Source organism: Lissotriton vulgaris, chromosome 4_1 (assembly GCF_964263255.1).
Source record: "Lissotriton vulgaris chromosome 4_1, aLisVul1.2, whole genome shotgun sequence".
In the NCBI taxonomy this organism is placed as follows: Eukaryota; Metazoa; Chordata; class Amphibia; order Caudata; family Salamandridae; genus Lissotriton; species Lissotriton vulgaris.
In genome coordinates, this window is record NC_141691.1 from 34,574,263 (window position 1) to 34,591,158 (window position 16,896).

Here is a 16,896-nt window from a genome sequence, read left to right on the forward strand (position 1 = left end):
CAGGGTCAGACGGATTTGCATATGGCCATGTCTGAACTGGGGTGGTGTGGAGTGCAAAAAAACGATGGATTTGGTCCCAGATCTCTGTACTGGGTGAATGTATGACATTGTTCTGCATTCTGTCCATCAACTGTGGTTTTTGAATTTGTCACCCCGAGTGGGATGGGTATGCTCAGACGTAAGTCCCTTGCTCACTTTGCCACTGGATTCAAGCAAGCCGGGCTGAAGACGGCTGGAATGCCAGAAACCGGTCCTCGGAAGCTTGCTTCCGGTCCAGGGAAGGCATGGCTTGGTAGTTCGGGCTGGACTGTTCCCATGAGGCACAGGGTCAGACTGATTTGCATATGGCCATGTCTGAACTGGAGTGGTGTGGAGTGCAAAAAAACGATGGATTTGGGCCCAGATCTCTGTACTGGGGTGAATGTATGACATTGTTCTGCATTCTGTCCATCAACTGTGTTTTTTGCATTTGTCACCCCGAGTGGGATGGGTATGCTCAGACGTGAGTCCCATGCAGTCCACACCACTGGATTCAAGCAAGCCAGGCTGAAGACGGCTGGAATGCCAGAAACCGGTCCTCGGAAGCTTGTTTCCGGTCCAGGGAAGGCATGGCCTTGCAGTTCGGGATAGACTGTTCCCATGAGGCACAGGGTCAGACTGGTTTGCATATGGCCATGTCTGAACTGGGGTGGTGTGGAGTGCAAAAAAACGATGGATTTGGGCCCAGATCTCTGTACTGGGGTGAATGTATGACATTGTTCTGCATTCTGTCCATCAACTGTGGTTTTTGCATTGTCACCCCGAGTGGGATGGGTATGCTCAGACGTGAGTCCCATGCACTCCACACCACTGGATTCAAGCAAGCCAGGCTGAAGATGGCTGGAATGCCAGAAACCCGTCCTCGGAAGCTTGTTTCCGGTCCAAGGAAGGCATGGCTTGGCAGTTCGGGCAGGACTGGTCCCATGAGGCACAGGGTCAGACTGATTTGCATAGGCCAAGTCTGAACTGGGGTGGTGTGGAGTGCAAAAAAACGATGGATTTGGGCCCAGATCTCTGTACTGTGTGAATGTATGACATTGTTCTGCATTCTGTCCATCAACTGTGGTTTTTGCATTTGTCACCCGAGTGGGATGGGTATGCTCACACGTGAGTCCCATATACTCCACACCACTGGATTCAAGCAAGCCGGGCTGAAGACAGCTGGAATGCCAGAAACCGGTCCTCGGAAGCTTGTTTCCGGTCCAGGGAAGGCATGGCTTGGCAGTTCGGGCTGGACTGTTCCCATGAGGCACAGGGTCAGACTGGTTTGTATATAGCCATGTCTGAACTGGGGTGGTGTGGAGTGCAAACAAACGATGGTTTTGGGGCCAGATCTCTGTACTGGGGTGAATGTATGACATTGTTCTGCATTCTGTCCATCAACTGTGGTTTTTGTACCAATCAAAATAACAACACCAGTTTACCGACTTACTTGGGAATAATCAAATCTAAAGTCCTCAAGTCCAATGCTATATTATGAAGCAGACACAAAGATTGATCCTTCCAAGCTCAAAATCCAAATGCAAAGTGACCAGGAGACAGTCAAAGCACTGGGAGGTGCCTGCTGGAAAGGAAAAGGAAGTCGGAGACTTTGGGGCACTTTCTTACTATTAAAAAAAAGTGAAAAAAGAAAGAGGACACCTTGCACAAAAAAATACACCCAAATATTAATTTGAAGAGTTTTTTTACTCCAAATCATCATTTCGAGAAGGTGAGAACCTTCTCCAGATTGCAGTCTTAATAGATCCTGGGTGTACAGGATTGTGTTTGTCACAAAACCCCAATCCGGAAATCAGCTGGCGTTCATGAATGAGTGTTGGCGGCTGCCTTGCAAATCTCGTGTGGCTCGCGAGCAGCTTGAAAATCTCATCGCCAAATGTGGGCGCCTGGTAATTTGCTCCCACACATGCAAATATGCATCTCTGGTGCTCCAACACAAAAAAAACTCCGCTCTGTTGTGGAGTACAGAGTTTGTCAGCAACTTAGTGTTCTACAAGGGCACAGCAGAATTTTGCACCCAGGGTTACATTAGGAATGCTGTCGTAAACCCTCTACCACCATTTCTGAAATCTCCGACAAACCACAGATTCCATGGGAGCAGTGGTTCAATGCATTCAAAATGTCTCTCGGATGATTAGGGCATCATGCTTCAGGGCAAAAAGGATAAAAGCTCCTACTAATTCAATTTTTGGGTTTTGAAGAAACGGAAGTAGTTATCCATCTCCCTAAGTTGGCAGTAGTTAAGGGGGAGGAGTTAGATAAATACCTAAGTGTGTTGAACAAGTTGTGCTCTGAACATCAATTTGGGGACTACACAGACCAGTTGATTAGAAATAAATTCATTGGCATTTGCTCAGACAAACTCACTCAACAAAAATTACTCACTGTGGGTAAACAATAGTTGGAAGAGTTTATGAAGATTGCCAAAAGTGTAGAATATACACAAATACCTTACAAGGTACTGAGTGCACAAAAGCATTGAGTGGGAGATGTGGCAGTAGCCCACACAGTAGAGGAAGAAGTGGATGTCTGGCTAGAAAGGTTGTTAGCCACAAATGCTCAAAGTCGGGCACTTTGCTAATGTGTGCCAAAGTATCAGCCCAACTTGACCAAGTGAGCAATTTCTTGAGGAGGAGTTCTAAGTGTAGAGAAATAAGCATATCATAAAGGAATTCAGGATATAATATTGGTTATAACAAAAGATAATATGGTTAGTGGAGATTCCAATATTTGTGTTGATCCATATATAGATATTGTGGTAGGTGCCAGATGCTTACACCTCTTAGTAGTCGCAGGTGCAAGAATTAAGATGATTATATCCAGTTTGTTCCATAAAGCATGAGGTGACAGGAAATTATTTCCCTCAATTAGGTCTTCTGTGTCCTATGAAGGTCACAAGATTGATTTTGAAGTTCTTATTGCAAACATTTTGGAGTTCAAGGGGTGTAGAATCCAAGTAAGTGTATGTTGCTGCATAATGTATTACCATCAGGGAAAGTTTGGATTAGTGTTTAAACCGGGCACTAGTGAGCAAGTGCTTGTTGTTAAATAGCTAACACTATCTGAACAAGAGTTTCCCTCTCTCTTTTTATCAGACTTAGGAAAAATAGTACAATTCAAGCATAGGATAAAAGTGAAACATGTGCTATCCAAATCAAACACAAATCCAGATCATTACCGTTCAGTCTAACAAATGATATAGAATAAAGAGATCGCCATCTTGCAAGACAGAGGCATGATCAAATTTGTTAGGTTAAGTGTGTGGTTATCTCTATTGGCGGTGGCCGGCAATTGTAATGGGAATATGCAACTTTGTGTTATCAGAATAGTTAATAAGGAAATACCGGTTTATTCTCTCCCATTACCCAAACTAAATGATTTGTTAGAAGAACTGGGTTGGGTTGAATGCTTCTACAAAATTTATTTGGCCTCTCCCTATCATCAGGTGGTGTTTGGAGAATCCTCCAGACATTATATTACATTCAATTAACCTTTTGGCACATGCCAGTTCTGATGTATGCCTTTTGGATTGGCATCTGCTGCCTCAGTTTTTCAGTGCATCATGCATCAATTCTTTTGAACCATTCACGGGGTTCTTGTGCTTCAGGATGATGTACTGATCAATGCAAAACAGTTAGAGGAACACGACAAGATACTAAGGGTGTTCTTCCAGACTGTTGCTGAGAAAGTTGTGGTTGTGATATGTGCTGCGTGCCTGCCTTGCCGCTGCTCCTGGGACTACCCACTGACCGCTGATCTTGGATTTCCCGCTGCTGCCTCCCTGCGGCCCCGCCCCCCTTCGATTCCATTCGCCGCCCCACTTCCGCCACCCAGCTGCTCCTCCCTCCCGGCTCCTTACATATGACGCCCCCTAGAGCGGGCGCGCGCAGCGGGAGCACCGATTGAGCGCCGAAAGTGCCCCAAAGGTAAGCCCGTATGCACCCGTCCGCGCCTGGACAGCGCCCAGCGCCAGGACCCCTGGTCCCAACCGCCGATGCAAGACCACACGACGGACCTACGACGCCGCCACCCTCAACGCACTCAATGCCAGGCGGAACCCTGCCTGCTACCGAGCCACCCCGAGACGCACCCAAGGACCCTTCGCCTGCCAAGCCTGTCGTTTCTCCTGCTACCGGACCTGCACCGCCCCCGCCAAGCCCAGCACCAGCAGCAACCACCTGAAGTGCATCTTGCTCAACACCCGCTCCATCCACAGGCACGCCGTGGAACTCTGGGACCTGCTCGACACGACAGCACCGGACGTCGCCTTCCTCACTGAAACCTGGATGAACGCCTCCTCAGCGCCCAACATCGCCTTAGCCATCCTGGACGGATACAAGATCACCCAGAAGGACCGCGTCAACCAGACGGAGGAGGCATCGCCATTGTACACAAGAACACCATCCGCATCTCAACTAACTCCGACGAAACCTTCGCCACCGCCGAACACCTACACTTCCAGATATACACTGACCCCAAGACCACCTTCCGCGGCACCCTCATCTACAGACCACATGGGCCACACACACAATTCAGCAAAGACATTGCAGACTTCATCAGCCCGCACGCCCTTCCATCCGCCGACTACATCCTCCTAGGAGACCTCAACTTTCACCTGGAGAACAACAACGACAGAAACACCACCGCCCTGCTGGACAACCTCGCCAACCTCGGACTCAAGCAACTGGTAAACACCCCCACCCACTATGCTGGACACACGCTTGACCACGTCTTCTCATCCAGCAAGCACCTCTCCTTCAGCCATGCCACCGGAATCCACTGGACAGACCACAGCTGCGTCCACTTCAGCTTCAAAAGAACTACGACCCACCACCACCCGCAACAGGTCCCCCGCCGAAGCTGGAGCAAGATCACCGCCGAGTAGCTCACCGCCTCTCTCAGCCAGAACACTCCCACCAGCTCAACGGACCCCAACGAAGCAGCCAGCAACCTCACCAAGTGGCTGACCGCCTGCGCCGATGACCTCGCACCACTAAAGAACCCTCCCAGCAGACCCGGCAGCAAGAAAAACCCCTGGTTCACCGACGAACTCAAGGAATCCAAGAATAACTGCAGCACCCTTGAGAAAGCCTGGCGGCTCGACCACACCACAGACAACAGGACCGCCCTCAAGCCCACCATCCGCAAACACCATCAGCTGATCCGCGCCACCAAGAAGATGGCACTCAAAGAACGACTGGACAACAATACCCACGACAGCAAGGAACTCTTCAGCATCGTCAAAGAGTTCTCCAACCCCAGCGCCGGAACAACAACATCACTCCCTTGCAAGACCTCTGCAACTCACTCGCCTCATTCTTCCACCGCAATATCGCCGACATACACAACAGCTTCGACGCACAGACCACGCACCCTACCACCGAACCAACACCCGCCACCACCACTCTCTGCAACTGGACCCCGATCAGCACCGAAGACACCACCCGCACGATGAACTCCATCCACTCCGGATCACCAACCGACCCGTGCCCACACCACGTCCTCAACAAAGCCAACGCCACCATCGCACCCCATCTCCGAGACACCATCAACTCCTCCTTCCACACCGCCACCTTCCCGGAGAGCTGGAAGCATGCCGAGCTGACCGCCCTCCTGAAGAAACCAACGGCGGACCCCACCGACCTCAAGAACTACTGTCCCATCTGGCTCCTTCCTTTTCCGGCCAAAGTCATCGAGAAGACCGTCAACAAACAGCTTGCCGCCTTCCTCAAGACTAACGGATCCCTCGACCCCTCGCAGTCTGGGTTTCGGGCCAACCACAGCACCGAGACCACCCTGATCGTAGCCACCGACGACATCAGAACCCTGATCAACAACGGGGAAACAGCGGCCCTCATCCTCCTGGACCTCTCTGCGGCATTCGACACCGTCTGCCATCACACCCTAGTGAAGCGCCTCAGCATCATCGGAATCCGAGAGAAAGCGCTGGAGTGGATCATCTCGTTCCTCACCAGAAGAACCCAGAGAGTCCGCCTCCCTCCGTTCAGATCCGAGGCCACCAAAGACATCTGCGGCGTACCACAAGGATCTTCACTCAGCCCAACCCTCTTCAATGTCTACATGAGCCCCCTCGCAGCCATCGCACGCCAGAACAACCTCAACATCATCTCCTACGCCGACGACACCCAGCTCATCCTCTTCCTCACCAACCGTCAGAGCCAACCTACACGAAGGGATGAAAGACGTCCCCGACTGGATGAGGAACAGCCGCCTTAAACTGCACTCAGAGAAGACGGAAGTCCTCACCCTTCGATCTTCACCCTCCGCCTGGGACGACTCCTGGTGGCCCTTGGCCCTGGGCACCGCTCCCAAACCAACGGACCACGCACGCAACTTGGGCTTCATCCTGGACTCCTCCCTATCAATGACCAGACAAGTCATTGCCGTCTCATCCTCGTGCTTCAACACCCTGCGCATGCTCCGCAAGATCTTCAGATGGATCCCCACCGAAACCAGGACGACCGTCACCCAGGTACTCGTCACCAGCCGACTGGACTACGGGAACACCCTCTACGCCGGAACCACAGCCAAACTTCAAAAAAGACTCCAACGCATCCAGAACGCCTCCGCACGACTCATCCTCAACATCCCCCGACACAGCCACATCAGCGGATACCTGAGAGACCTACACTCAGCAAGAGAATCACGTTCAGACTCCTCACCCACGCACACAAGGCTCTCCACGACCTGGGCCCCAAGTACCTCAACGACCGCATGACCTTCTACACGCCCACCCGCCAGCTACGATCGACCAGCCACGCACTCGCCAGCGTACCACGCATCCGCCGGAGGAAGATCCTTCTCCTACCTGGCAGCCAAGACTTGGAACTCCCTCCCCACCCAACTTCGGCGAACCCAAGCCCATCTCTCCTTCAGGAAGCAGCTCAAGACCTGGCTGTTCGAGCAGTAACTTACCCCTCCTCCCTGCGCCTTGAGACCCTCCTGGGTAAGTAGTGCGCTATACAAATGCCGTGATTGATTGATTGATTGATTAAAATAAATTGCCACTTGTGTGGGATACACATTGTCAAGAGACTTTCGAAGTGGTAAAGTCAGAGATAACTAGTGCTAGAGATTTGCATTTGTACGATGCAGAGTTCCCTTGTGCAGAGTGAGTGAGTGCGTCAAATAATTTTAATATTACACATTACCCAGTTCACTAGAACAATTAAAAATGTCATAACATCACAAATAAATAGCACTTAAATCAGGTTGTATGTCAATACAACGCAGTGTTTACACCGCACTACCATTACAATGCTGGTTTTACAATGCAAGTAGTTACCACAACTTGCGCTGTAGGGTGCTGGACATTTACTATTCCAACACCAGCCTAGGTACAGTAGGGAGGGTGTTGGAACAGTAAATCCACTATTCCTTAGCCTAGAGCGCCCTCCAGCGCAAGTCGTGGTAATGACTTTCGTTGTAAAACCAGCATTGTAATGGTAGTGCGGTGTAAACACCACGTCGTAATGGATGTTCCCCACTTAAACTCAATGGGCAGTCTGAAGTCTACTTCTGCCATATGAGTCAAAATAGTTCATGTTGCATCAGTATAACTAACAACATGAAATACATATTTCATCCATTTGGCCAAACTGAAAATTATTCTGCAGACTATCATAGCATATAAATGGAAACTAGTCAATCCATATTAAAATCTCATTTGGTAGGGCTCACAGGATAATTAGCCCTGTTGGAGCATAGGCATCAAATCTCAGTTATTAGAATTTGAAATAAAGTTCTTTATGAAGGGAAATGATTAGAAAAATCCACAAGATCTCAGTCAGTCAGCGTGGCCTTGTTTACAGACCCAGTTACCCAGATTGAGGCCAATGTCATAACCAGAGCTTTTTCCAGATTTTATCTACATCTGCCTGATGGTTCAAGGAACACCCCTGCATCCCAAAACCAAATACCGATACCAGAGTAGGACAGCTAAGAGTATGCAATCCTGTCATATGATGATAATATTTTACACAAATATAGCCTGCCTGTAATAGCTACATCCTGGCTTCTTAAACCACATAACAGATTTAGACAATTTCTCTTGACTGTATCCCATTATTTTTTTAATACAGGTTGACACATCTTCTTTCATTCCCCTAGAAAATAAATACAATGAGAATTGCTTTGCTGCCTTGGTGTATAGGTCAGAAAAGGAGGCTTATTCAGAAGCAGAACGGAAGAGTGTGTGAAGAGGATGAGGTGGGACATGTGAAGGAGTTTATAGTAAATGGGTGGCCGAAAGAAAGTTGGTAGAGAGAATGAGCATGGTGGTAACTGATTGCATCAAAGGGATGAAGGAATAACGGCTAAAACTTTGAAGAGGCCATACAATACATGCTGGGGTTTTGCTGCACCACCCCACAATGTGTAACTCAGCTGACTTAGGGGACAACAACTAACTCATTGCTTTATCTGGTCTGGGTATCTAGATCCATTAGTGACGAGGTTGAAAAAGGAGATGATCATGAGGCCATGATTCATAGAGTAGGATAATTATAGGAAAGAAAAAGAAATATATGCTTTCAGAACAAGTTCCAGAGGCCAAAAGATTCAGGATCTGCTGTGAGTGAGAAAACCTAATTTTGCAATAAAAAAGGATGCTAGTTTTGGTGAACCATTTACTTTGGAAAAAGTGTGGGTAATGCTGTAAGGGGGGGTGGACATTGGTTGAATGTTGGAAAAATATTGAAGAGACATCGAGGACGGACATCAGGACCTGGTTTGGAGAGATTCGACCTTGAAGATGATGAAATAGAGGAGACTTGCAGTGTGAGGGGAAAAATGATTCTCTTTGTCTATTCCTGCATCTGTAATACTCACCATCAATAGGCCTCATAGAATGTTGTTTTGTTAGATGATGTCATCTCAGGATGTACATCATTCACTCAAATGTAGAGTTTGTTATACTCTGCACCCCCTTATGTTTCTTACCTTGTCCATGTGTGCATCATTTAAAAGGTTTGAGTTGTTATGGTCCCTGGATGCAGATCAGAGATAACCTTTAATCATGTATGTGGTTCCATCAGAAACATCAAGGAGGACGCACTGATCTGTCTCTATCATCAGTTTTCTCTTCCATCCACACACAGTGTTCTGATCATACAAGCTTCCAGTGTTTGATCGATGTACTTATTATAATGATTATACATCTGTTTTACTGATAAAGTTTGATAAAAGAAGGAACAGACCCAAATGAAAGAAGCCCGGCGTATGTTTTACAGGGCTCAATGCATAACCAAGGAACAAATGTGTGAACCCAGTAATAAATAATTCCCACCTCTGAGTAGGATGATTGCATCTTTACATCCCCAGACTCCAAGTATGAACTGCCAGCAGGATTCAGATATGTTATGTTAATGTAAATCAAGTGGGGTACAAATGCTGCATACCTGAAGAGAAGGTTTTGCACATCAGAGGAAATATTCTATTACTCGTATCATCAAAGAAAGTGGATTCCTCCCCATAGTATCTTTCCATTAACAATGATGGCTCCAAATATCGTTCGTGGAACTCTTTCAGCTCAGAAGAGGAAGCCATTGTCAGTGATCCGTTTCATCAAACCTTATGTCTTCTACATGCAAACCCGTTTTATATCAAAATGTCCTAAATTGTAAATTATGGGCAAACAAAGAGAAGTCAATATGCAGATAACTAAACCCTTTTAATCTATGCCAACCTGCATACATTGACAGTTTCTCTCTGAATTAAGTAGTTCATTTGTAGTCTTGCTTTTGATGATATTGATGCTTTGATTTCACAATTCAAACAGTAGAGTTAATATGATTTTAGTTGCAAAATGTGACCGTTATTTATTTTGCATTCACTCAATTTCAGGTCAGTACTTTTCGTTTGCAATCTCTTTTTGCTATTTTAGATAGCTTTACCTGTCTTTTAGCATGTTGTAATAAGGAAACATTGGCTGATGCAGTACAATTCCATTCGTAGAAAGTGGTTGCAAATTGAGCACCAACTTTTTGAACGGAATCAGATTTTTTCAAAACAACCTATATACTGTTAGATCGGGGGGTCTCTAGATAGCACAGGTAAGTTCCTTTGTCAAAATAGGGACCCTTGCTTCTAGTCAGGGCAAGGGTGAAACACACTCTACATAACCCCTGCTCACCCCCTTGGTAGCTTGACACGAGCAGACAGGCTTTACCCAAAGGAAATGTGTTAAAGTATTTATACCAACCCTCACAGTAACAAAGTGGAAATACCACATAACGATACCACACCAGTTTAGAAAAATAAAATATCTTTATCTAAACTAAACAGGACCAAAGCAACAAAAATCCAACATACAGATATTCAGAAAAAAATTACTTTCAAAATAATAATGCAAAAATCAGCTTGTATAAAATAATAATAATAATAAATCTTTATTCGGCTTATTCACAGTGGAAAAAACCATAAAAGTACACAAAATATCAAAGCACAGTAAAAGTAAACATATTACATATGATTCAGATAAAATTCATTTCACGGTTAAAAGAGAGAAGTTAATCAGAAAAAATGTGCAAAGTACGCTTATTCTCAGACTGGCAAGGTTTTTTAAAGATTCTTTCTATGCTTCATAATGCACTTTAAAAAGTTACTGACAAAATAACAGACATTCGGTGTTTCCAACATTTGCAGTCTTAAAAGAGCAGGTCTGCACTGTCTCAATCCCCAGGATTTCAGTATCGGTAAAAGCCAGATCTTTCTATGGGCTTGATGATATTTACAAAGGAGGATCACGTGCAGATTCGACTGCGTTGAAGTGCCGTCACAAGGACAAGGCGGGAGTATAGCATCCCAGCAATTTTGTGACGGAAAAGTGACCATTCTAAAAAACATATTTAGCCTGAATCTTGTAATGAGCATTCTCTCGTAAATTGGAATTTGGAGTTCCAGGTACGGGTGAATGACAGGGGCTATTTGGATCATATTTGAATGGATCACTGCCGCTTTTGTAGAGTTGGAAGTGAGTCTTAACGATTCCAGGTGTGATATTGCGTGGCGTTTCAAGTAATTTTTTGGGATGTCCGTTATAGTTGTTGGGTCTGAATAGTAACTTTCAAGGCCTAAGTCAGTAAGAAAGTTCCTAACATATAGGAGCCACTTTATTTTTGCTGCGTTGTCCATATGCATTGCATCTGTAATAATGGTTTGAGTCAAAACATTTTTAGTTGATTTCCAGATGCGTCTCCACAACATCAGAGGTTCAATTTTAATTAAATCCTCTAAGTGGGGTATGGCTAATTCTTGGTGCATTGCGTAGATTGAGGTGCCCTTGGGGGTTGATAGCAAGAATCTTAAAAAAGTGTTTTCCACTCTTTGAATAGGGCTGACATCAGCATACCCCCAGACTCCTGCACCATATATCGCTATAGCCTGGCATTTGGCTTTATAAATCTTAAGTAACTCTATTGGCGGTCTCTTGCCTAATTTCTGAGAAAAGGTTTTTAGTGCTGCAATGGATCTCCTAAATAAAAGCGCCCTTGTGTTCACTGCTTGCTTCCAAGAGAGTTGATCGTCTATCACTACTCCCAGGTAGGGATATTGTGGCGTGGATTCAAGCTTTTGGTTGTTAAGGACTATGGGGTAGGTTTTTTTCCGGTGTCTGCCAACTGTCATAATGAACGTTTTTTTTACGTTCACCTTGAGATCTAAATTGCCCATAAAGGACGTATATCTATTCACTGCTTTTTGAAGCTCGTTGGGTGTTCGTGCTAGGATGACGGCGTCATCCGCGTAGAGCAGGGCTGGGATCAGGCGGCGGTTTATGCGTGGGAGGTCCTGGGCCCCCCCCAACATCTCCTCCTCCAAACCATTGGTGTAGAGTGAGAAGAGGAAGGGGGCCAGGACACATCCCTGCCTGACCCCACGCCCTACGCTAAACGGAGACGTCAACTCACCATTGAGGCCAAATCGAACTCTAGCTGTGGCCCCGGAGTAGAGTTCTTTAAGGAAATCTAAAAGGGGTGGGTCTATTCCCATTTGGGCTAGGACCCTCCACAGCTTCTTGTGCGACACGCAGTCGAAAGCTGCGGAAAGGTCTACAAAGGCCAAGTATATCTTGGTAGGAATGGCCTGTGTGTACTTCCCTATTATTAATGTAAGATTAAGGACCTGCTCTAGGGTACCAAATCCTTCTCGGAATCCAAATTGGATATCCGAGATTATACCCCGATCCTCAGTCCACTGCTGGAGACGCTCTAGAATCACTCTCCCCACTACTTTCCCGAGCGAGTCCAGCAGTGAAATGGGCCGGTAGCACTTTACATCTTGTCGGTCCCCCTTTTTGAAAATGGGGACCATTATTGATTTTGTCCAAGATGTTAGGATTCCCTCTGTTGCTGCTGCTATACAAACTCTGGTTAAAATGGGGGCCCAGAGGTCTTGATTGCTTTTAAAAAGGTCCACCGGGACCCCGTCGGGTCCTGGTGCCTTGCCTGTTTTGCTGTTCTGCAAAGCAACTATAAGATCTGGGATATCAAACGGGACCATAATGGGGTATTTTACCTTGGGAAGAGGGGATTCTGTTGGAAAAGTATTCCTAAAGATTTCCTCGAAGTGAGAAACCCAGGTGTTCTCATCGATAGCGACTTCTATTTTTGGAGTATCTCTTTCTATGAGATATGGGGTTCTGACCGTACGCCAGAAGAGCTCGCTATTTCGTGAGACTGCGCCATGGTGAAGATCATCCCATAGCTTCTGCTTTAATTGGGCAATTCTCAACTTTCTTTCCCCTGTATATTTTCGCCTAAGCGACTGTATCTGAGCCGCATCACGTGGATTATTTTTAAGTGCTGATTTCAGCTCAGATAGTGCCGCTGTACAGTTGTGATTAAACCACTTTGGTTTTGTGGGGCGATTTATTTTAGGTTTTGTAGTGAGCAGGTCTTTTATGACATCTAAAATTAAGTTAAAATTTCTCAAGACTTCTTTGTGGCTAGTTGTAAGGTCAAGACATTTCATTATGTTTGAGTAGGACCGCATTATTAATTTTTTCATAATATCAGAGGGGTTGATTTTAGCCCATCTGATAGTTAGTCCATTACGTTTACTAATCTCGATCTTATTTTGCCTGAGGGTGGTCGCCATCTCTGTTTTATAGGAAGAGTTGGCAGGCATTGGCATTGTTAGTGTTAGGGCTGCATGATCGCTGTAAGGAGTGGGTATGACTTCAAAGTCTTTAAATTTTGACGTTAGGGTTTGGGACAGGAATATGAAATCTACGGTTGTCTTGTGTCCTCTACCCACGTAAGTTGGTATAAAATCATTTGAATCAGCTTTTCCATGGTTAGCAATCTGGAGATCCAGATCTGATAGGGCGATGTTAATTAGATTTCCTAGTTTGGTGTGTGCAAGGTGTGCTAATGGGACATTAAGTTCGTCTACAATCCCACAGCACGTTGGATTAGGGGCTGTGCAGGGATGGAGATTAAAGTCACCTCCCCAGATTAAATGGGTTGCTTTGTCTGCCGGGCTCTGATAGAGTAGTTGTTTTAATTTGTCGGTTATAGTGGCAAGGAGGGTTATAAAATTGTCTTCCAATAAGTTATTGTATATGTTGGTCAGAATAATGGTATCTTTGTTTGGAAAAGTAAGTGATAATATTTGATGATTATCATCCTGGGAAAGTGTGGCCACTTTCTTAAGAGGTAAGGAATTTGAGATATAAATTGTTAGCCCGCCTTTTGGTCTGCCCATTGTACTGGGTAGGGCTGGAACATTATAAGTTTTATAGCCTTGTAGATGAAATTCTTCTACGGACCATGTCTCCTGGAGACAGATTATTTGATATGGGGCTAGAAACTTCTGCGCGGCGCCATCCTCAATTTTAGTTCGGAGGCCCGCGATGTTCCAATAACAAACTGTGAGGGATGGGGAGTCATCGGTCAGTTCTACGTCCGAGATTGTCGTAACTTTGTTACTGGTAGGTGAGGGAAGGGTTTTGGGCTGCAGAGGGGAAGGTAGTTGGATATCGGTGGGAGGAGCTACTATTGATGGTCAGTCGACCATTTCTAGGCCGCTGAATCTGTTATTTAGCGGGATGTTTTGCCATGGATCCCATCGTGGTTGCTCTCTATATGGGGGCCAGTGAGTATAAGGTCTTCTCTCATCCCACCTTCCTCCGTGGCGGCGTTGCCTCACTGGGTGCCACGAATAATCTGGCTCGTATTGATTATAGGGGCCATTATAACTGGTGTTTGGAAAATCATCCTGCCTGGGGAATGGAACAGACCAGGGGGGCTCTTGTTCCTGTGGATAGCTGTCTGCTTGTCTAAAGGGGTAAAAAAAGGGGAGGGACTTAATCTTGATTCCTCCATTTGGGGTGATGTCTTCCCAGGCACAGACGTAATCCGCTATTCGAGGATCCTCGAAAGTGATTGCGATACAGTCCCCGGGAATAGTTTTACGGGTATTACCCACCCATGGGACTCTGGCTACAGATCTGATTCTTCCGCGCCAAGAAGATGGAATTGGGCGGTTGGTCTGTAGCCAGTGCTGAACTTTATTTTTTAGGGACCAAACTGGTTCTGGGGTAGAGTCTGTTAGTTCTGGCACTCCGGCCATGACTGCCACATAGGATGAAGCTTCTGGAGGGAAATCTGCTGGGCGTCTTGGGGGACCGGGATTTCCCGCAGTATTTCTTTTGGGCCTGCCCGCAGGTGTTTTTGGGGGTACAGGGGGAATGGGTAAGGTTTTTGTATTTGCGTTGTGAGTGGTTTTCCCTGAGGTTTTATTAGCTGTACTGCTCGGTGCCGTCGGAATTGCGGGAGTTATGACAGGTACCGCGGTGGCAGACACAGCTGGAGAAGTCGGAGCAGTGGTCTGTTGTAAATTACTGGTAGAGCTTTGGGCTACTGCGCTTTTTGTTGTTTTAGTTAGATTTAGACTATTTTTGTTGGTCAAAGGGTTTGGAGTAGTTATCCGAAGAGACTTTTGTTGTGGGTTAAGTGCGGGTGGGTTAACCATTGGTACATTATTGTTTGCTGTTTTTTTGCTATTAATTTGTGATGGTTTTTGAGGGCATGGTGGCAAAAAGTGATGGTGGTTTTTTAGAAGCTTAGATATTTGCAGTTCTATGGTTGCTAGCCGAAGTTCTAAAGGTTGTAAGGCATGTTTGACTACTGTGACTATATTAGAGAGTGTTAAATCGTGTGCCTCAGTTGCGTTCAACTCCACCTGGGTTACTTCTGTGGGATTAGGGTCCAAAACTATCAGAGGAGAAGACTCCGTTACCGCCTGGTGAACTGACGCTAAGACCTCAACGTGGGTCACCCTTTCGTCTTGGATTTGTGGGATAGTTGATGTTAATGGCGGGTTTACTTGGGTGGTTGGGTTTTTTGATGCCCTATTCTTACTGATTGCTCCTTCCCTCCTCCCCCTTTCTAGTCTTTTTTCTGCCGAAGAAATTTCTACGGGCGTTATTGGGAGTAGTTCGGGGGTTTTTTCTAGGTCAAAGCTGAGTTGAGAGTCCGCTAGCTGGGATACCGACAGGTCCACTGTATTTGGTAGGCTGCGTCTCTCTCTAGTTAGAATCGGCTCTACATGTGGGGATCTAGCTTCTGCCAGGATACCTAATGAGGATCTTTTTGCAAATGCTAGATCTAATGATACCCTTTCCTCTATAAGTGTGATACTTTCATCTATAAGAGTGTTTGCCTTTGCTAGGAAATCGTCCATGGGGCCTAGCAATTTACCTGCTGCGCTGGGGGTTTTAGTTTTAGTTTTATTCCCTCGCGTAAGGACCATTGCAAATCTTATCAGATTGTTGGGGTGTGGTGGGTCATAAAAGTATTGCTAAAAAGGGGAAATCAGATAAATATTTTAAAATCAAGAAGGGTGGCCCAGTCCAGTCTCTACCAGCCTCTAACGGCCTAGAACGGCCCAGTCTTTGCCCGGGTCTTCGCCCCGGGCTGCGACCCGCGGCGCGACCCGCGGCGCGTTAGAGACTGCGTGGATATAGAGGGAGGCGGTGGGGCGTGGCCGCCGGGGGAAGAGGCGCCGGCTACGAGGAGCGATGTTTTCTGGGCCTCGCAGTCCCCCGGTAGGCTTTTCCTGGCCTCAGACAACGCACTGCTACCTGGGCGGGTCGCGCTGAGAGCAAGATGAATGACTGCCGATTGCAGTCGTGCTCCCACCAGCCGACCTCAGCCTCAGGGAATGCGGTTTGGAAAATGAAGGGAAGAAATCCTTTGCTGGTCACACAAGAGCAGGTCAATGAGCGGCACCCGCGCAGCGGGTGTCGCGAAAGGTTTTAAGGCAGCGTTCGATGCAATGGGCGTGGCCGCCGGGGGAAGAGGCGCCGGCTACGAGGAGCGGTGTTTTCTGGGCCTCGCAGTCCCCCGGTAGGCTTTTCCTGGCCTCAGACAACGCACTGCTACCTGGGCGGGTCGCGCTGAGAGCAAGATGAATGACTGCCGATTGCAGTCGTGCTCCCACCAGCCGACCTCAGCCTCAGGGAATGCGGTTTGGAAAATGAAGGGAAGAAATCCTTTGCTGGTCACACAAGAGCAGGTCAATGAGCGGCACCCGCGCAGCGGGTGTCGCGAAAGGTTTTAAGGCAGCGTTCGATGCAATGGGCGTGGCCGCCGGGGGAAGAGGCGCCGGCTACGAGGAGCGGTGTTTTCTGGGCCTCGCAGTCCCCCGGTAGGCTTTTCCTGGCCTCAGACAACGCACTGCTACCTGGGCGGGTCGCGCTGAGAGCAAGATGAATGACTGCCGATTGCAGTCGTGCTCCCACCAGCCGACCTCAGCCTCAGGGAATGCGGTTTGGAAAATGAAGGGAAGAAATCCTTTGCTGGTCACACAAGAGCAGGTCAGTGAGCGGCACCC

General features: G+C 47.1%; 1 protein-coding gene across 1 annotated transcript in view; it reads right to left on the bottom strand.

Annotated features, from left to right (window-relative positions):
- LOC147718289 (indolethylamine N-methyltransferase-like) overlaps positions 1–9,606 on the bottom strand; it is a 76,686-nt gene extending 67,080 nt beyond the window's left edge. Inside the window, exon 1 of the mRNA XM_086967181.1 lies at positions 9,459–9,606. Coding sequence (XP_086823307.1) covers positions 9,459–9,606 — 148 coding nt within the window. The remainder of the gene's footprint in view (positions 1–9,458) is intronic.
- Positions 9,607–16,896: the final 7,290 nt, after the last annotated feature.